The sequence below is a fragment of the Rhinoderma darwinii genome, chromosome 2 (genome assembly GCF_050947455.1).
Source record: "Rhinoderma darwinii isolate aRhiDar2 chromosome 2, aRhiDar2.hap1, whole genome shotgun sequence".
NCBI lineage: Eukaryota > Metazoa > Chordata > Amphibia > Anura > Rhinodermatidae > Rhinoderma > Rhinoderma darwinii.
This window is the reverse complement of record NC_134688.1, coordinates 414706873-414727892: the sequence shown is the minus strand read 5'-3', so window position 1 is coordinate 414727892 and position 21020 is coordinate 414706873. Positions and strand designations below refer to the sequence as shown.

General features: G+C 42.0%; 1 protein-coding gene across 1 annotated transcript in view; it reads right to left on the bottom strand.

Moving 5' to 3' along the window:
- Window positions 1–7720: 7720 nt before the first annotated feature.
- Window positions 7721–21020, bottom strand: part of PAFAH1B1 (platelet activating factor acetylhydrolase 1b regulatory subunit 1) — a 109828-nt gene continuing 96528 nt past the window's right edge. The window contains exons 6-11 of the mRNA XM_075854228.1: window positions 14816–14984; window positions 13055–13157; window positions 12729–12957; window positions 12495–12596; window positions 10237–10393; window positions 7721–8365 (exon numbers count right to left, since the gene is read on the bottom strand). Coding sequence (XP_075710343.1) covers window positions 8292–8365; window positions 10237–10393; window positions 12495–12596; window positions 12729–12957; window positions 13055–13157; window positions 14816–14984 — 834 coding nt within the window. The 3' untranslated portion in view covers window positions 7721–8291. The remainder of the gene's footprint in view (window positions 8366–10236; window positions 10394–12494; window positions 12597–12728; window positions 12958–13054; window positions 13158–14815; window positions 14985–21020) is intronic.

The following is a 21020-nucleotide window of genomic DNA, read 5'->3' as shown; positions in this document are numbered from 1 at the left end:
GGCTTAGTGTTCTATCCAACCCCACTGCTGGATTCAGTTGCACTGCTTATTATTGCTGTATGATGCCCTTCATGCTGCTGTTTCTGTGTGTGTGTATAGCGATTGAAAACATCCTGATCCCCTATGTATGTCAAACATGACAGCAGTTCGGCTCCACCCGCTAGCTCAGGGAAAACAGAATTACAGATGAAGCCTGCAGAGAGGGCAAGATACGAGTCATTTAATGGCCAGAAATCAACTTATTCCTCATGTGCGTGACCTGAAAAGTTAGTTACGCTTCTAAGAGTATATACACATTATGTTTCAAACCTTTGCTCTTGTGGGTGTTCCCTTACCAATACACGCTGGCCACATGCTCTGTGCTGCTGCATTCACTCGTGAACTAGCATAGTATCATTGCTTTTTCACTTCTGCATACACTGATCCTGCCTGTGTGCGATCTCTTTCCTTCCATGTGGTGAAAATAATTACATGCTTTAATAGAGGGGGGGGGGGGGGAGAAGGGGGGCGAGAGAGAGAAAGCATCTACACTACCAAAATCTACTGGAGACATCCGTCTGGCAGATCTTCGGAAGCACCTGCCCTTCCATTGACGCCTCTTGATTCACATTTTTTTGTTCTAACTGCAGAGCTCATCCACTTTCATTAGTGACCAGAATGCCACCATGTAGTTAAGGGAAAAACAAAAAAAAAACACCTTTGGTGTACTTTTTAAACATGCATGTGCTTCCCCACGTGGTGTGGAACATTTTGGTGCCATATTAAAAGGCAACTCAGCATCACTTGCAACATATTGGCAGGCTAAATATATTCTATGCTCCTATACATCTCAATTAAATTCCGGAAACCATCTGTACGAGGAACTCTTACCAAAGTTGTTTAGCTTCTTGTTAGAGGGCTGTGTGTGTCAAAATATGTTAAAGGATTATTCCCATCTCAAACATGCATGGTATATATCCACAGGCGGGACCAAAAATGTCTGATATAGGTGTAGGTTCCAGTGCTAGGACCTGCATCTAACAACAGGGGTCACCCGACCCATCTTGTCTAGTGAGGTGGCCACCAATTTCAGGCAGGGACTGTGTGGAAAGGTGGCCACGCATGTACGTGGCTCTCTATTATGTTCTATGGGAATTACAGAGACAGCCAAGTGCTGCTCAGCTGTTTCCACAACTCCCATTGAACAGAAAAGAGAAAGGTTCGCATGATTGGCCACTTCTCCACATAGTTCCTGGCTGGTGTTAGACACCCCCGTTCTTGATATACAGTGAAGGAAATAAATATTTGATCCCTTGCTGATTTTGTAAGTTTGCCCACTGTCAAAGGCATGAACAGTCTAGAATTTTTAGGCTAGGTTAATTTTACCAGTGAGAGATAGATTATATATAAAAAAAAAAGAAAATCACATTGTCAAAATTAAATATATTTATTTGCATTGTGCACAGAGAAAAGTATTTGATCCCTTTGGCAAACAAGACTTAATACTTGGTGGCAAAACCCTTGTTGGCAAGCACAGCAGTCAGACGTTTTTTGTAGTTGATGATGAGGTTTTGCACACATGTTAGATGGAATTTTGGCCCACTCCTCTTTGCAGATCATCTGTAAATCATTAAGATTTCGAGGCTGTCGCTTGGCAACTCGGATCTTCAGCTCCCTCCATAAGTTTTCGATGGGATTAAGGTCTGGAAACTGGCTAGGCCACTCCATGACCTTAATGTGCTTCTTTTTGAGCCACTCCTTTGTTGCCTTGGCTGTATGTTTCGGGTCGTCGTCGTGCTGGAAGACCCAGCCACGAGCCATTTTTAATGTCCTGGTGGAGGGAAGGAGGTTGTCACTCAGGATTTGACGGTACATGGCTCCATCCATTCTCCCATTGATGCGGTGAAGTAGTCCTGTGCCCTTCGCAGAGAAACACCCCCAAAACATAATGTTTCCACCTCCATGCTTGACAGTGGGGACGGTGTTCTTTGGGTCATAGGCAGCATTTCTCTTCCTCCAAAAATGGCGAGTTGAGTTAATGCCAAAGAGCTCAATTCTAGTCTCATCTGACCACAGCACCTTCTCCCAATCACTCTCAGAATCATCCAGATGTTCATTTGCAAACTTCAGATGGGCCTGTACATGTGCCTTCTTGAGCAGGGGGACCTTGCGGGCACTGCAGGATTTTAATCCATTACGGCGTAATGTGTTACCAATGGTTTTCTTGGTGACTGTGGTCCCAGCTGCCTTGAGATCATTAACAAGTTCCCCCCCGTGTAGTTTTCGGCTGAGCTCTCACCTTCCTCAGGATCAAGGATACCCCATGAGGTGAGATTTTGCATGGAGCCCCAGATCGATGTCGATTGACAGTCATTTTGTATGTCTTCCATTTTCTTACTATTGCACCAACAGTTGTCTCTTTCTCACCCAGCGTCTTACTTATGGTTTTGTAGCCCATTCCAGCCTTGTGCAGGTCTATGATCTTGTCCCTGACATCCTTAGAAAGCTCTTTGGTCTTGCCCATGTTGTAGAGGTTAGAGTCAGACTGATTAATTGAGTCTGTGGACAGGAGTCTTTTATACAGGTGACCATTTAAGACAGCTGTCTTTAATGCAGGCACCAAGTTGATTTGGAGCATGTAACTGGTCTGGAGGAGGCTGAACTCTTAATGGTTGGTAGGGGATCAAATACTTATTTCTCTGTGCACAATGCAAATAAATATATATAATTTTGACTATGTGATTTTCTTAATATAATCTATCTCTCACTGGTAAAATTAACCTAGCCTAAAAATTCTAGACTGTTCATGACTTTGACAGTGGGCAAACTTACAAAATCAGCAAGAGCTCAAATACTTATTTCCTTCACTGTAGCTGCAGGTTCAGAGCTCAGACCCGCAGATATCAGGCATTTGGCATATCTTGAGGATATACCATAAATGTCTGAGATAGGAAAACCCCTTTAAAGAGGCTCTGTCACCAGATTTTGCAACCCCTATCGGCTATTGCAGCAGATAGGCGCTGCAATGTAGATTACAGTAACGTTTTTATTTTAAAAAAACGAGCATTTTTGGCCAAGTTATGACCATTTTTGTATTTATGCAAATGAGGCTTGCAAAAGTCCAAGTGGGTGTGTTTAAAAGTAAAATTACAACTGGGCGTGTATTATGTGTGTGTACATCTGGCCGTTTTTACTAATTTTACTAGCTGGGCGTTCTGACGAGAAGTATCATCCATTTCTCTTCAGAACGCCCAGCTTCTGGCAGTGCAGACACAGCCATGTTCTCGAGAGATCACGCTGTGTCGTCACTCACAGGTCCTGCATCGTGTCAGACGAGCGAGGACACATCGGCACCAGAGGCTACATTTGATTCTGCAGCAGCATCGGCATTTGCAGGTAAGTCGATGTAGCTACTTACCTGCAAACGCTGATGCTGCTGCAGAATCAACTGTAGCCTCTGGTGCCGATGTGTCCTCGCTCGTCTGACACGATGCAGGACCTGTGAGTGACGACACAGCGTGATCTCTCGAGAACACGGCTGTGTCTGCACTGCCAGAAGCTGGGCATTCTGAAGAGAAGTGTATGATACTTCTCGTCAGAACGCCCAGCTAGTAAAAGTAGTAAAAACGCCCCGATGTACGCACATAATACACGCCCAGTTGGACTTTTACTTTTAAACACACCCACTTGGACTTTTGCAAACCTCATTTGCATAAATACAAAAATGGTCATAACTTGGCCAAAAATGCTAGTTTTTTAAAAACAAAACAGTTACTGTAATCTACATTGCAGCGCCGATCTGCTGCAATAGGAGATAGGGGTTGCAAAATCTGGTGACAGAGCCTCTTTAAGTATGACTAGTCAAGTCACTGGTACAGCGACTAATTCTGCCATCTACTGGAAAAAGCAAACTACACAAGCAAATAAAACCGCTGTTTGTTGAAGCTATCACCAGTATTTCTTTCAGAATATAAATTGTACCAGTAAACCTTTGAGCACTATGTAGAGCTGTAGATCTTACTGTAGACGTGTGGGCTGAGTTGTATTTGTATATCACAGATGCCTGGGGACCAGTTACAGCAATTTTACAAAAACGACAGAACACCTACAAAGCCAAACACAAGTAGGGTAAATTATCAGAGCAAATAGTTCATGATCAGATCAATACGAAAGCAGGACACAGGCACACCTCTAGTTTTATATGCATTTAATAGTTTACCAATTGGTACAATAAGATTTTTTTAATATGCAGAAAACATGAATAAATTTTGTTTTACACAGTCTGAGAGCAACAAATCTTACTGTAAAACACAGAGCAGTATTATATACATTCCTTTACTGATTTTTATATTTGTCTTGTAATTGTGTCACTTTCTTCTCAGGTAATGCTTACAGTCTTAAAAAAAAAAAAATTCCTCCAAAATAAAACCTTCCTGTTTTTTTTTTTTCTTCCTTATGAAAATGGACACGATCTATCCGTGTCGGGGTCAACTACACTGAAGATCAAATGTTCTTCAAGAAGGAACTGAAGAAAGGTGAGGAATGAAGTGTGGGACAATGGCGGCCTGGAGTACAAGAAAGTAGCCACTAACATGATCGTGTGGGACAGCTAAAAAAACAAAAACTAAAAATCGGTTAGAAGAAAACCATCTCAGATGAGACTTGAAAATCCATTACCCCATTTATAAACAGGGAACAATTCGACTAGAGCCCCAGAATTTACATTCACCAGACTTCAATCTGTAAGTTTGATTTATTATCTATACCTACGGTCTCGACAAATAATGTAAGTGCCTGTTATTTTGTTAGATATTTTTTTGTCCCCAATTTTCAACAGATAAACATTTCCAGGATTATCAAGTCACCGCTGAACTGGTGAAGTGCTGGTTAAAGAATTAAAATACCAGAGGTTCACATAAAGCAGAAGAGGCAAACAGAAGCAGGGATGGACAGTTATACGTAGACTTGGCTTTGTGAGTCAATTTATCTATATAGTGCTCCACGGCCCTGGACAACTTGCTAGTAACTATTGTTTTATTAGTGCCTGGGCACATCATTGGTCACATCACACAAAAGCAGGACGGCTTATACTTCTAAAGTGCAAGATGCTATTAGACAGCAACAACTTGAATTCAAAGTCCCCACGTTTCCGGTTACTACTGTTAGAACATATTCGCACTTCTTTGAGCCATAACTAGGACTAAAAATTTAAGTACAGGCGACAAGGCAAACAAACGTCCATCAACAGGGAACCATTATAGAGGCGACGCCGGATGTTGGTTTGCATGGACTCGGCCCTCTTCAACAGAGTCATTGTAGAGGCACTGACAGCGAAAGTTCAATATTGCCGCAGGAAAAGCAAGGAGTGCAAGTCCTTAGGTGTTCAAGAACAGTTGGTACTAATAAATAGGAGCTGCTGCTGTATATGCTAATAAGCTTATATCCAACTTGGTTTTTTTACACTTTGATGGCAACGTTCAGGCCTATGGTACACAATTACGGTCTCACCCCCATCACCGGTTTCCTTCTTCAGTGCCATTTTTGCTGCCATGGTTTATCTCCATTTTCTCTTTCTGATCTGCGGCTTATAAGATAATATTCCTTAAAAAAACAGGGCGCAAATAGACTTCCAACTGACCCAAAGAAAGCAACATTGCATGGAGTGACTTCATCTAGGACATGGAATTTCCTTTTGGTTCTAAATATCTAAAGGCATTCTCTGTGAGCTCAAGCCTTTCACTAGGCCTCTCCCGTGTCTTTAAGAGACAGCAGCGCCACAAAGCAGGTCATGAATGCTTCAACAGACTATACAAAAAGGTGCCAAAGTAACGAGGCAGTAAGGCACACTCACACATGCCCAATAGTGAAGAGCCAATATGAAAGCCGACTGTATATCTGATCAGCAGCCAAGGAATCCATGACATCGTATTCGCACGGTTGACAACGTCAAGGCTTCCTAGAGAAAAACGTCCATAAATACATTTCAGGATGGAAATGAAGAGCAGGACCTACGCTGTGTAGGGAGATCTTCATTGAATTATGCAAATCACCTTTTAAAAATAGGGAGCAAAAACTGGACCTCAATCTTGATAAACATAAAACAAAAAAAGTGTACAGATGACTGGATGAGAAGCGCTTCTCCGAGCAGAGCGCCTACTGGAGGAAATAGTTACTGCAGGACCTACGTGCTCACACCAAGAAGTTAAACGTCTATGACTTTAATGTTCGGGCAACACAACATTAGTGTAGTGCTAAAAGGTACGGTTTTACTCTTCATATTCTCCGTAGCTGGATACAACAGGCCAAGTACCCGCAAGGCTTTTGTGCATTTTTTGCTGTCATTTTTTAACAGCGTGTTCCCATCCCTGGATAAGGTGGCATACATGGACCATACCACAAACAGCAGTGCCTGCATGGGCCTTCATTGTACTGGAAACCTTGAGTTCTGCTTTATTTACGTAAGGTAAAAAAAAAAAAATAAGTCAAGGTGACAACGATAAAAAAAAATAATATATGAAACCCTTTGTGGATTTAAAGTCATGGTCGTTAGATTAGGATGAATGCAGCGTTACTTCTGTTGATGGACCCGGGAGGTGCTTTTTGAAAAGCAATGACAAGATCTTGCATCAGAAGCAAGGAGGATTTTCTTAGCACGTTTATATTTACTTCCCTGAAATAGCCACTCAATAATTTGTAAGATACAGCTATGTATACGGGAGAAGACAGGAGGACACACTGGATAACGGCTTCCTTTTTCTTTTCCACCTTTTCGCAACACCGCAGGTAACCATTAACCGATCACTAGAACGGACGTCTCTAAACTGTGCGGTTAGGCTATAATAGAAGTGTATAGACCAAGGTAAAAAAAAAATTAAAAAAAAAATTGTTTAGTCTGAATCGTGCACAATTTTTCACCAAAATACATTTGTGCAAGGACTAGATCTCTGGGATATTTTATTTCATTTCCAGGACTGGTTTGCGTCCAATGAAGCTCCCTACTAAGCAAAGTAAATTTCTTGAACAATTCAGCTACAAGCCCCTTCAGAAGTCTCTGTTCCAGGTACCGTTTAACATTTATCTCTCTAGCTTCTCATCAGATTCTTGCGAAGGAATAAAATAAAATATAGTAAAGTGAAATCTAGAAATTTCCATCCTGAGGAAACAGTAAAGCTACGTTGCTGATGTAGCTGTAAATGGCTAAAGCTGACAATTACGCTAAGGTCAAACAAGTTTATGCCGTCTCACTTCTGATGTCATCGGTTAGTCATGCAAACCTTTTGCAAGTTGGTTTTTGCACCTACAGTGTTTTCTTTAGGTGGTCATCCATGTCTGATGCAAATCTATTCCAGAAATTTAGTTGAATTCGGGATTGCCTGTGAAAAACGTTATAATTTAAAAGAAAAACAAAAAAAAAAAAACACCCCTGTTCTAGATGAAGGCATGGTGGTAGCTAATCCGGAGGCACACAACGGTGGACTGACGTAAAAAAATTAAGAGGTAACGCGTTACACTGTTCTCACGGTGCAGGTGGTTGTTAGAAATTTTCGTAAGTTTGACAATTTTGTTGCATAATTCTCACTTTACCACTGATGTGAAGTCTTTGGTTACCATCCAACAATTTCCTTAAAGGCCATCAAGTGTGTTATGCCCCTGAAAGAACCCTAGGTGGCAATTATTAGACACTAATCAAACAGTATAACATCCAAATCGTTATTCAACATAAATAAAAAGGGAAACAAACCACGTGTAATGGCAAGTTTAATACCTGCAACAAAGTATTTAGTGCCATGTTTTGCAGTAATCTTTACATACATAAAAGACAAGTGCTGCTGCTACACAAACTCCAATTTTGCAGACACTCCAACACGAAGTGTACAATTTTAAAGCTCACTAAAATAGTGTAGTAGATCCACATTACTTTTCAAAAAGCCCCACAAAGATGTGCTTCTGAAGTGAGCCAACTGATCCAGGAAACCACAACCGAAGACAAAGAGTGACAGGCATGATTCTGCAGGTAGAGCAAGGGACACCCCAGAATTACCCAGTTCTTGCCTGTTCGGTCTGATGTGACCAATGCCTGCCCATGTTCTTAAACCTATGGTACTTCTAGACAACGTATGTAAATTTACAGTATACAATTTGGATTCACCATGCATGAATACTTTGTGTGTAACATTTAATAAGCTCAATCTACATCCAGAATAATTTACATGAAAGGACAATAGGTATTTAACAGAGCTCAATGGGTAACCATGGTATCTGAGTGCATCCAGAGGAAGGGGAGAGGCAATGGGATCCAAGGTGAATTTAAATCAACGGCACTCCCAGACTTTTACTGTTTGATCTACACTTCCAGTGACCACATATGGTGCAGTCTTGTGGAAATCTAAAATAGGGGAGAAAAAAAAAAAATGTGTTAAATGATTAACCCTTGTTAAAGGAACAGTGTCATGGCAAATAATTTTTTTTATATGTTAAAGATGTTAGTGCTTTAATAAAAACGTTTTTATTCATTTGTGTGTTTGTGTTTTACTTTTTCTTATTTTTACACTTTTTCTTCCCTATGGGGGCTGCCATTTTTTGTTCCATTTCTGTGTGTGTCGATTAACGACACACACAGACATGGAGTACGGCAGCCACAGTCCCATAGGGACTGTGAACGGCTCCCGTCCCATTCACGTCCGTGTACGGCGTCTGTGTGGGAACTGCGCATGCGCCGCTCCCACACAGTCCTATTCGAAATTGGCGCCGTCCGGCGCCATTTTCCTGTGGACCGGAAGTCGCGGCCGGACTGTAATATTACTACTTCCGGTCGCGGCTTCCGGACTTGTGCACATGGAACAGCGGCAGCAAAGGGAGCGGACGGGCCGGAGGGAGCCGCGGCGGCAGGAGCAGGTAAGACATTTCAATGTATGTTAGTGTTTGTGTGTGTTTACTACTGTATGTAAACCTACTACACTGTGGGTTACCTCAAAAAATGGCGACACACAGTGTAGGAGGTTAAACCTTTCAAACCCCTCGTTTATCCCGGCACTAGCCAGGATAAAGGAGGGGGGGATGCTGAGAGCTCACTAGAGCGAGGGCTTTTAACCCAATGTTGCAATGCTGCAATTTTGGGAACTAGCTCCATCTAGTGACCAAAAATGGGTAGTATTATAAATTAGAATTAATTTATAATATTTCCTGACTATTTCCTGACTCGTGAAAAAAATAAAAAAAATTTGAACCATGTTTAATCACCCACACACTAAATGTTTAATTTTAAAAAAAAAAACATGTTTTTCTGGCAACACCATGCCTTTAAAGCATACGTGCAACTGCGATTCTTGAAATACACAAAAATACTTCGTAGCCACATGTATTTAAAACAGCCTCAAAGAGGTTGTTCAGTAAGTGAGATTTTAGGCTACAAATGGCTGACACTGCTAGTTGGCTTTAGGGTAAAAGAATAGTAGGATACCACGTTTAAAGATCTTCGGACCTGCTTCAGTATAAAAAAAAACACAACACTTTAATTCCGCTGTCCACCAAACAAGGTAGGAAGTGAATCTAGACCACGCCCCACCCCCTGCAGTTGATTGACAGCTCTGTTTGTATGTTGCTGAAGACAAATAGAGCCGTCAATTAACTGAAGGGGAGTAGTTGGAGCTCAGAAAACCCAATTTGCATGTGGTGCACGTCAGAAGAAAAAAGTTATTTATTTTTACATTGATGCAAGCCCAAAGATATTCAACACTGGTATGTTCCTATTCCTTTACCCCATTGCTGACTAATGGTGTCAGCCTAAAATCTCATGACAGACTCCCTTTAAAGAGGAGCGGTCACTAGCTCCTACAAAGCGAGTTATTAGACTTACATAATCGCCGCCATGTCTGAGTACAGCGGAGTTTATTCCTTACTTCTGCGTCCCCCCGTTTTTGAGATATTGCCCCCTCTGTTAAATAATATGTAAATGAACCGCTGGCTAGCCAAGTGGGTTTGGCCGCCAGCGATTCTTAATGGGCGGAGCTAGCAGAGAGCCTCTGACCTATCAGCGTGAGGCTATTTCCTCCAGGCACCCCTAGGCCAGCGTCATCGCGTGAGACTCAGGCAATGCTGCTGGCCCAGGAGAGTGTCTGGAGGAAGCCCCCAAACTACCATCGTGTATTGTACAATGACTGCTCCAAGCTACAGTATTTTGTTACTGCAACATAAATGCATAAAAGCACATTAAAATAGTTATTAAAAAGAGACAAAAAAAGACGACAACACACTTACCCAAAGAGGTAACAAAATGTTCGTGCGCATTCAGGGTCTTCATGCAGCGCTTGTTTTTATAGTCCCAAATACGGAGGGTCTTATCATCGGCACAACTCAAAATAAATTTACCTCCTGGGTGAAACTGAATGCCACGTACCCAGTTATCATGGCCAACCTACAAATTAATTAAAATATTATATACAAAATATGGGATATGTGTGGAATTTATCAATTATATGACACGTTTAAATCTAATTTGATGCAGATCCCAGAATATTCATAATAATATCTCAGCTACACATTTGCTGTCATTACAATACCAGACACCGCCCATGGACAAGAGGGGTGCGGTATTTGGAGGAAAGCAACCATGTTTTTAAAACTCCCCCCTTAAGTTAACCCCTTAATGACCAGCCTATTTTAGACCTTAATGACCAAGCCATTTTTTACGTTTTTCCATCGTCGCATTCCAAGTGCTATAACTCTTTCATTTTTGCGTCGACATAGCTTTATAAGGTCTTGTTTTTTGCGGGACAAGTTGTATTTTTTAATAGCACCATTTTGGGGGACATATTATTTGTTGATTAACTTTTATTAACTTTTTTTTGGGGGGGAAAAAAACCTGAAATTTCGCCACGCTTTTTCGCATCTTAAATCTACGCCGTTTACCATGTGATATAAATAACACAATAACTTTATTCAGCGGGTTGTTACGATTGCAACGATACCAAATTTGTATAGTTTTTGTATGTTTTACTACTTTTACACAGTAAAAACGCTTTTTTTTTAAAAAATTATTTGTTTTTGTGTCTCCATGTTTGAAGAGCCGTAACGTTTTATTGTTCCGCCGATGCGGTTGTATGAGGGCTTTTTTTTGCGGGACGACTTGTCGTTTTTATTGGTACCATTTTGGAGCAGATGCGACTTTTTGATCACTTTTTATAAAAAAAAAATTTAAGTCAGGATTCACAGAAAACAGCAATTTTTCCATAGTTTATTAAATTTTTTATGGCGTTCACCGTGCGGGTTAAATAATGTAATAGATTTATAGTCGGGGTCGTTACGGACGCGGCGATACCAAATATGAGTAACTTTTTTCTTTTATTTTGGTTTTTTAATAGTAAAGCAGTTTGTAAGGGGAAAAGGTGGGTTTTTCATTTTTTTTCAATTTTTTTTTTTTAATTAACTTTATTAAACTTTTTTTTTACTTTTTTACTAGTCCCACTAGGGGACTATAATATGCGATTCTGCGATCGCTATTATAATACACTGCAATACTTCTGTATTGCAGTGTATTATGCCTGTCCGTTTAACACGGACAGGCATCTGCTAGGTCATGCCAGAGGCATGATATAGCAGGCATTCATGACAGGCAGACCTGGGGGCCTTTATTAGGCCCCCGGCTGCCATAGAAGACACAGACACTCGGCGATCTTATCGCCGGGTGTCGATGTGAGAGAGAGGGAGCTCCGTCCCTCTCTCCAAAACCACTCAGATGTGGTGCTCGCTATTGCGCACCGCATCTGAGGGGGTTAAACATGTGAGATCGATACTTATATCGATCTCACACGGCAGAGCAGGGACGCTCCCAGCCCTCAGCTGCCTCTGGCAGCTGAGAGCAGGGAGATTTGACGGCTCCCTGCTCTGTTTACTCATCCTGATGCAGTGCCGTAAAAAGGCATATGAATCAGAATAAAGCCCGTTAGTGGCCGCCGTTAAAAGGCGTATTGGCGGTCACTAACGGGTTAAAGAGAACCTTTCACCTGCCCATACATGTGCAGCCGAGTGCAGCATGTAATGGGCAAGACTGCACAAACCCCGGGGAACTTTAAAAAAAAAATTCCCACGCTCTCTCTTCACCTCTCGGCAGACAAGGACAAGACTGATCTCTCGCGAGAAATCAGTCTTGTCCTTGTCTGCCGAGAGCTGAAAAGTGAGAGCGTGTGCGCGCACACACACGCTCTGCTCTCTCCAGCTTTTGCTGTGACACTGTCCATAGCGGATTGGACAGTGTGTCAGCCATGTTACACACCCCCTTGCCATTACATGCCCCATTGACCGTTCAGGGGGTCATTTAAATATCGGGTGCCAAATATAACAGCACCGATCTCTAAATAACGGAGAAGGGTAGAAAAAAAATGTAAGGTGCCCCAGGGTTTGTGCAGCCCTGCCCATTACAAGCTGCAGATGTATGGGCAGGTGAAAGGTTCTCTTTAAATGACTAGTAACCGGACGGTTAAAAACCTGCTTTTTGCTGAAGGTTTTAAGTTACTCACAAGTGTCATTAGGCACATGCCAATGCTGATGTCCCACATCTTAATGGTCTTATCTCTGGATCCTGATAGCAGAAATGGTCCAGGTTTACCACTCTTCTTCATCTGGAAAAAAAAAACAAAAAAAACAGTTACATCACAGAAAAGACTTCACCAACATGCACAAACAACCCCACTAAAGGAGACAATAGAATAGTAAGGGGAATTTTTTACAATCATTATAAACCAAGCGTGTACCTCCGATCCTGTGGCATCCAATATAGTGGAATAGGAGCTCTCAGGAGCCCAGGAGATGCACTCTACGACGTGCTCGTGTTCTCTTAGCTCTGCTTTGCATTCTTTCGTTGCTACCACCCAAACGCGAACAGTTTGATCATTAGAACAACTTGCAATCAGCGTACCATCTTGGTTGGGCCTCACCATACGGACCCATTCTCTGTGGCCTGTGAAAGTCTTTACACAATACCTAGAACAAAAGAGTTACACATCATACTTGTAAGAAAGAAAAGACAAATTAACAAAGCAGCTGCAGAAAGGGAAACAAAGTCATAAAGAATCCTTACCCGGTTTGAACTTCCCACATTTTAATGGTTTTATCTCTTGAAGCAGATACTATATGATCTCCATTAGGCATTATCGCTACAGATGAAACATTGTGATCGTGACCTACAGACAAAACAAATCGTTTAGACCACAACAAATAATAAAAAAAAGTTACATTTTTCACCCTTTTTAGCAGTCTATTTAATGTTCCATACATGGATAACTTGTCTTCTCATTTCAGTCCATTAACTACCATTTTGCATTCCCTCTGGACAAGTTTTTCAAAGCCTGCAGATTATTCATGATATAATACTAATCCTAGAAAATGCTACTGATCCCCATGTCCTCTCAGTGTCTGAGGGACATGGGAATAAAAGGCAAAAAGGACCTTAAAAGTTTATTCCCAACTCGTTTATGGCATATCCACACAATATATGGCAAATGTGCGACCATTCTCTGCCTGGATGCGATAGCCACCCTTACCAGGCAGGACAGGCGTCAGGTCACTATAGAAAGGTCATTAATGTCGGAGTTGGTAATACCCCTTTAAATACTCAATGGTCTATACAACTAAAACCAGGACCAGCAATTAATCTACAATTCTCTGAAGTGATAAAATGCTATATGGTGTATATATAGGGAAAATACTAAAAGGATCTCCCTAGCTCAGGTGCATTCAGTCTACATGTACACGTATACTCCATAGCCTATAGAGAACATGCCTGACCTTTCCCTCACCCCACAACTTTCTAGTCCCTTTCCCTGTCTATCTCCGTGTTTTCCTACCACTACTAGTTCCTATAAGTATTTCTCCCTTTTTTCCATCCTTGTGAATGAATATATTTGATAACATATGGTGACAAAGCTTTACCCTCAGTGCTATTTGCAATTTCCTACAGCATTTGACAGACATGTTTAGATATCTGTACAGCCTCAAAGTGCTTGTTAAAGAGAACTTGCCAATATGACAGACCTCAACGAGAGCACTAGTCTTATACAATAACAGAGATATGCTTGAGAATAACTGAAATCACTTAACAGCTCCCCAATGTGCCAAAATTGGGGACCTGAAAAGAAAGCACCTCCTAGTTCTCTGGAGTCACATGGTGTATCACATGACCCATTTCAGCCAACAATCTGTGAAAAGAATTGGGTGGCATATATGCCCCACAACTCCTCAAACAGAAGGCAGGAGTCACAGACTGAGACACATGATAAATTTCAAAGCGGTCGACTGGCTGAAAAGGATCATGTGATCTCTGCAATGGCACTTTACATGCAGCTCCTGACGCTATTCAGATGAGTGTTCAACTGTTCCAGGCCCTGTTCACACAGTTTTTGGGTGCGGATTTTGACACGGAAACCGCATCGGTATCAGTGGCAAAAAAAGAAATAAAAAATTGGCACAAATCTCCTCCCATTGATGTCCGCTCACGGTAAAAAAAAAAAAAGCAACATGACCTTTGAGACGTTTTCCGCCCCAAAAACCCCATTGAAATCAATGGGAGACAGAAAAAAAAAATACCGAATGGCCACAGACATTTTTAGACGTGGTTGTTAGCCAAAAAAACAACAAAAAAAACCCTTGCAGTTTTTTTGCTTTACCTGTTGAGGAGTTAAAAAAAGACACGTGTGGTACAAAACCCACTTTAAAAAAAACAAGCTGATTTTTTCCATGCAGAATTTTCTGCCTGCAAAAAAACTGTGTGAAATGGATATAGATCTACATTCAGACAGCAGGTAACATTTGTTAACATGTAACACGGATCATTGGCTCATACCATGCATGGTCCGAATGCACTCAAATCCTTGGAAATCCCATAGCTTGATCGTCATGTCAGCAGAGCAGGAGGCCAGAAACTTGCCAGAATGATCAAATGAAATATCTTGTACAGAGTCTGTGTGTCCCTTGAGTGTGCGCTCAAAATCTCCCGTCTCGTAGTCCCACACCTGACATGGAGAGAGAAATGTGTTAGCACAGCGCAGGGTTGACAGGTCGTGGAGGCCTCCATTTGCACTCTGCAGGGCAGTCTGGCACCTCTTTGTATTATTAACTAGTCACACAGACAAAGAAAGCGCGCGGTGCGTCATCCACTCATTGCTGCATCTCCAACACAGTAATTGTCAAACGAAAGCGTAGCCACCATTACAACAAATACCACTACATGTTGTGTAAAGATTAAGAATTTGAGCAAACCTCTTCAGTAGATATAGGAGTAAGTGGAAAATATTCACCCAATTGTAAGGCCCTGTTCACACAGATTTTTTGCTGCGATTTTCGACCGGGCCATTGAGCGCCGCAGGCAAAAAATACTGCGAAAACGTTTTCTCTGCCTCCCATTGGTTTCAATGGGAGGTCAGAGGAGTAACTGCCTCCCATTGAAACCAATGGGAGGCGGTTTCAGAAGTTTTTTTTTTGTCACTAATTCAAATGCGGTTTCTGCGTCAAAATCAGCGTAAAAAAACTGAACTGGGCCTAATAATTGTTTCATAACTGAACAATAGTTTATCTAAAGTAAGCAAAAGTAGATGTCTAAGTAGAACAATAAAATAATACACCACAAAGCTAGCAGAAAGCATAGCAGCAGGTAACATCTGTTCACATGTAGGGTCAGAGTACAAGGTCATGTGGCAGCAAGTGGGTCATCTGAACATAAAGAATTAGGCTTCGTTCACATATCCGTTCGGGCTCTACTCTGACGTTCCGTCGGAGGTTTCAGTCAGAATAGAGCCCTGACTGACAGAAACCATAGATTTCTGTTTCTATCACCAATGATTTCAATGGTGACAGATCGGGTGCCAATGGTTTCCGTTGTTTTGACCGTAGTCGACTACCCTGTTGATTCCATCAAAACCGTTGCACAACTGAGTACTCGGGGGGGGGGGGGGGGGGGTGTAACCCATTTGTAAAGTGTATTAGGTAAAAGGTGGTCAAGGTAATTCTGCTTTATTGTACAAGGTATCCGCTCTGTTCCAGCAGATCACGTGACCTGCACTCTGACACCCTGAATCCTACAGCGTCTGTCATGCAAAACTATTCCAAGGCAGATGTGGCATCGCTGCCCACAGAACCAGATTCCACTTTTCAGAGGCCCTGTGGAATATGAAAGAAGTGACCAGATTGGTTGTCATGGGCAACTCTACTGCACTTTGCCCCTTGTACCAGTTTTGAGAACTCTCCTCCAATCTCTCTATGTATGCCTATGAGCCTCAAATGCATAGAGACTGAATTCCGGTCCACACAGCAGCCGCTGTAGGATTCAGGGAGTCAGAGTGCGGGTCATGTGATCGAATGGCCGGAACGGAGACGATGACTTTACAATAAAGTCACCGGTAGCAAAATTACTTTAACTTTTTAGCGACCACCCACTGTCTTGATGGCAGGCGCTGCAGGTCCAGAAGAGACTTTAGAACTACTGTGAGCGCTCATGTTTTTAGCAGAAACAGTTATTAACATGTCCAGTACTTATTGCAGCCTCCTGATCCCAGCCGTTTAACCCTTTATTTGCCACAATCCATGACCGCCGTGTGATCAAAGAGGACTTACCTCTTCGATCAGGTCACCGACCTGATCCTTAAAGTGTAGTTAAACTTTTGACATGTCAGAAGTTTTGATTGGTGGTGGTCCTAGCACTGAGACCCCCACCAATCGCTAGAACGAAGCAGCTGTAGCGCTCATGGGAGCGCTAAGTCACTGTGTCTTTTCGGCTTATTCCGGAAATAAATGCATCGGTGTAGAAAGTCTATGAGTCCGTAGTCCGATATATCGGCTTTCCGGAAAAAGTCACACAGACACGAAGCGGCTGAGCGCTCACACGACCGCTACAGCTGCTTCGTTCTAGCGATTGGTGGGGGTCTCAGTGCTCGGACCCCCACCAATCCAAACTTCTGACATGTCACTATGACATGTCAAAAGTTTAGCTGCACTTTAACTGGGGAACCTCTCCGCAGTCTGCCCTTTGAACCTAGAAAGTACCCCAGGGCAGTCTGTTTAGTAAGCCTACTGTTAGGGCACAAAGTATTGCCGAAACAGCAGCCGGTGTCATAATGCATTACATTGTGTCACTAACATACAGGAGGAGTATGCCATGACATAAGAATACAATTAAGTGGTTATAAAATAGTAATCAAACAAAAAGAAAAAAAAAGGTCCGCAAAAAGTAATTCAGTGTATAAAGTAAACATTGTATTGCCCATATATTACATACAAAAAAACAAACCTACACAAAGCAGCCAAGAGGTGGTATGTGTTTAAATGTTATTTTCCATACAGCAGAAGCCACTGTGATAGATTTGACGCATCTAGTTAAGTTCTTCGCGGTCTAAATTTAAGAAAGTATTAACCCCTACAGGACGGAGCCAATTTTTTATTTTTGCTTTTCGTTTTTCACTCCCCGCTTTCTAAGAGCCATAACTTTTTTTATTGTTCCGTCAACTAAGTGGTGTGGGGGCTTATTTTTTTGCGGGATGAGTTGCAGTTTTTATCGGTACCATTTTCTGGTACGTAGAACTTTTTGATCACCTTTTATTACATTTTTTGTAAGTTGACAAAAAAAAAAACAAAACTGCGATTTTGGAGTTTTATATTTTTACGGTGTTCACCGTGCGTATTAGATAACGCTATATTGTAATAGTTCAGACTTTTACGGAAGCAGCTGGCTGAAAAAGATCATGTGATCTCTGCTAGGAGAAAAATTGGGTTTTTAGAAACTATTAATTTGTATTTTTTTTCCCACTAATAAAAACTGTTCACTTATTTTTTTTACACACTTTATTAGACCCCCTAGGGAACTTGAACCAGCGACACTAGCAAGATAAAGAGCGCGCTCAGCGCATTCCAAACATCACCCCCCGCACTTGGATGTAATAGCACGTCTGGGTGCGAGATGGGGGAGCGGTCTAAATCTAAGAAAGTATTAATAAGCCTGCCTCACAGTATTTAGGTGTGTTAACCAATTATTTGCTTTTAAAACTAGAGGAACATTTTTTGTTAAAAACGCTACATTCCCGGAGTATGAGGTTATTACTGTTTCTCTACATAGACTTCATTGGGATTTTAATCTGCAAAAACACCATATAAAACAAACTTCTTCAGAAAAGTGCAGGTATTTTTGTAGATATAAACGCAGTTTTTAAAATGTTTTGTGAAGCCGGCCTTAAATCAACATTGGCCAACATTTCTCAAATGTTAATTACTAGCTCTAGAATTCCCCTCCGCTACATTATAAGCACAATAAATGATGGCCACTAGTCAGAATATGAAAGGGGAGGGGGCCAACCCACTCCTGTATATACACGTCATGAAGAAAGGATTGTCTGCAAGCTTACTTTTGTAAAAAGAGATGACCCTTCGTCTAAAACGTCGCATTAGGGTATGTGCACACACACTAATTACGTCCGTAATTGACGGACGTATTTCGGCCGGAAGACCCGGACCGAACACAGTGCAGGGAGCCGGGCTCCTAGCATCATACTTATGTACGATGCTAGGAGTCCCTGCCTCTCTGCAGGACGACTGTCTCGTACTAAAAACATGATTACAGTACGGGACAGTTGTCCTGCAGCGAGGCAGGGACTCCTAGCATCGTACATAAGTATGATGCTAGGAGCCCGGCTCCCTGCACTGTGTTCGGTCCGGGACTTGCGGCCGAATTACGTCCGTCAATTACGGACGTAATTAGTGTGTGTGCACATACCCTTAGAGTGGAAACGCACAGCCCTGCATCACAATTACCCATGACAGTCAATTTAAAGACTTGTCAGGTTGGGTATGTGACACATGAAAAGGTGATGACAAGTAATTATTATGGAGTAGCTGATTTAACACCCCTTTCAATTAGTAGCCAGCAAATTCTACACCAGAAAATGAATAATTAACTAAAGAAACAAAAGCTCCAAACACCCAGATGAGACATAAATCGGCCTTCACTTCAGCCCTTTACAAATGAAGTTTAAATAACCTGCACATAGTGAAGAAGACATTCAAAACCCGTGTATGAATAAAAGTGAAAGGGGCATTCATCAAACTGAGTAATCCTGAATTTAATGTTTACAAAAATCCAGTTTAAAAAATAAAAAAAAAAGATAATAGTTTGGTTTAGATTTTGTGGCGCTGCCCTCCCCTCCCACCGTTCTTTTCAGCCATCATCACCCTGAGAATGTGTTACATGTTCTCACAATGTGCCAAAAGGCAAATAAATAAATACATTTGTACATAATAGAGTAGAACACAACAGCATGCTAAATGTAATTTTTGGGCACAAACATATAGTTACACTACATATTTTTTATTTTCGTTAGCCAGTGATCTAAAACCAAAATGTGGTAAATGTAGTGCAGGTATGTAAACTAGTCAATCAACCATCTATGATTATGAGCAATGTCCAATAGATTGTCAGGATTTCTAAAGAGACTAGGGCATCTTTTAAGTAGGTTTTGGGCGCATTCATCTTTCAATACCCTTTTGCTGACAAGGGCGTAAAACTTTCAAATGATACCAGGGACATGGATCTGTATGAAATATTCGGGGGGCAGTATGAAAAGTTTTACTTCCTGGTTTTGTTTCTTTGTAAGAGGGGGGGGGGGGGGGGGAGAGACTGCAGGTGACAGCAGGAAGATCAAAGTCTGTTTGGATTTGCTGCAAAAACTCTGCAGCAAAACAGACCCGGGTACCGCAGGGGAATCCGGCCGAGAGTCCGTACCAAATTGTGTTTGATTTGGTGCGGACTTTCTACCCTCATCTTGTGTCTGCATTGGCAAATCTGTCTAAAAAATAAGAAGTCAACACTTACCGCCCCCTGGTCTTCCATAGCGAAGTGTCACACCTCTAAGAGCTGGTGTCCGTGCTGCCAGCCTCCTGAGATGCCCTTTACTCCCATGTGATTGAACGCAGCGATACAACATCCTAGAACGCTGGCACCACTGAAACCAGACGGGGGATGATTGAGGCGTTGCTATGGAATGCCAAAAGTAGCGTTGTCTTCTTTTTTTTTTTTTTTGAGAGGAATATCTTACTTGCAGTTTGTTGCGTAATTTCACCTCATTTCACCCCAATTGAACTAAAGGGGAAAGTCTGCAACAAATAGGCAACCATTCCACAGCATAACTGGACACGCTCCGGTCTAAAAAACTTGCACCGTCCGTCAATTTCTACACAGAATTTTTAAGCAGCGTGTCTGAGATTCATCTACTTTGCTGCTACTGTAATACGCTGCAGATTTTCCGTTCGCAAATCTGGAACGAAAATCTACCGCAATTATGCTACGTAGGCGGGAGAACTAACTATCAGCTCTATCCCTGTACAGCCTTCCAGTGACCCCAGTGGGGTGACATAGGAACTATATTTCATGTCTTTACCCCTCTTACCAATGAAAGCGATAGGACGTGTCTACTTTTTTATATTACAGAGGTGAGAAGATAAGCGGTTTACATGTAACGATGATGGTGTACAGGGACGCAAGGAACACCAAAGAGAATCCCTCAGGCCCTGCACAGGAGTGTTTACTTTAATATAATTATATCCTTGCTTAGGCTTCGTTCACAACTACAAATCACATCAAAAATGCAAGAAAAAAATAGCGCGTTATTCAGTCCAGTAAAAACGCCAGATACCATATGACGGAAACCTGACTAAAGGAATTCCGCCGGGCGCTATTAGCATCAGTCATTTGACGAATCCAGGACTTCAGTCATAGGAAAAGAATAATGAAAATAACGGAAATACAGACCCAGATCTGAATTTAGCCTAAGGCCTCATGAACACGACCGTAGCCATGTTCACGGCCGTGATTTTCGGGTCGGCCAGCCGCGGAGTGTCACCGGCGAACTGCCCGCAAATCGTGGGTCGCGCACATGGCCACGTCCATTATTTTCTATGAGTCTGGACCGCAAAACACAGCCATAATAAGACATGTCCGTTCGTTCTGCGGTCCAGGCTCCTGGACCATGCACGGACCCTAGAAACCACAGTCGTGTGCATGGGCCCAT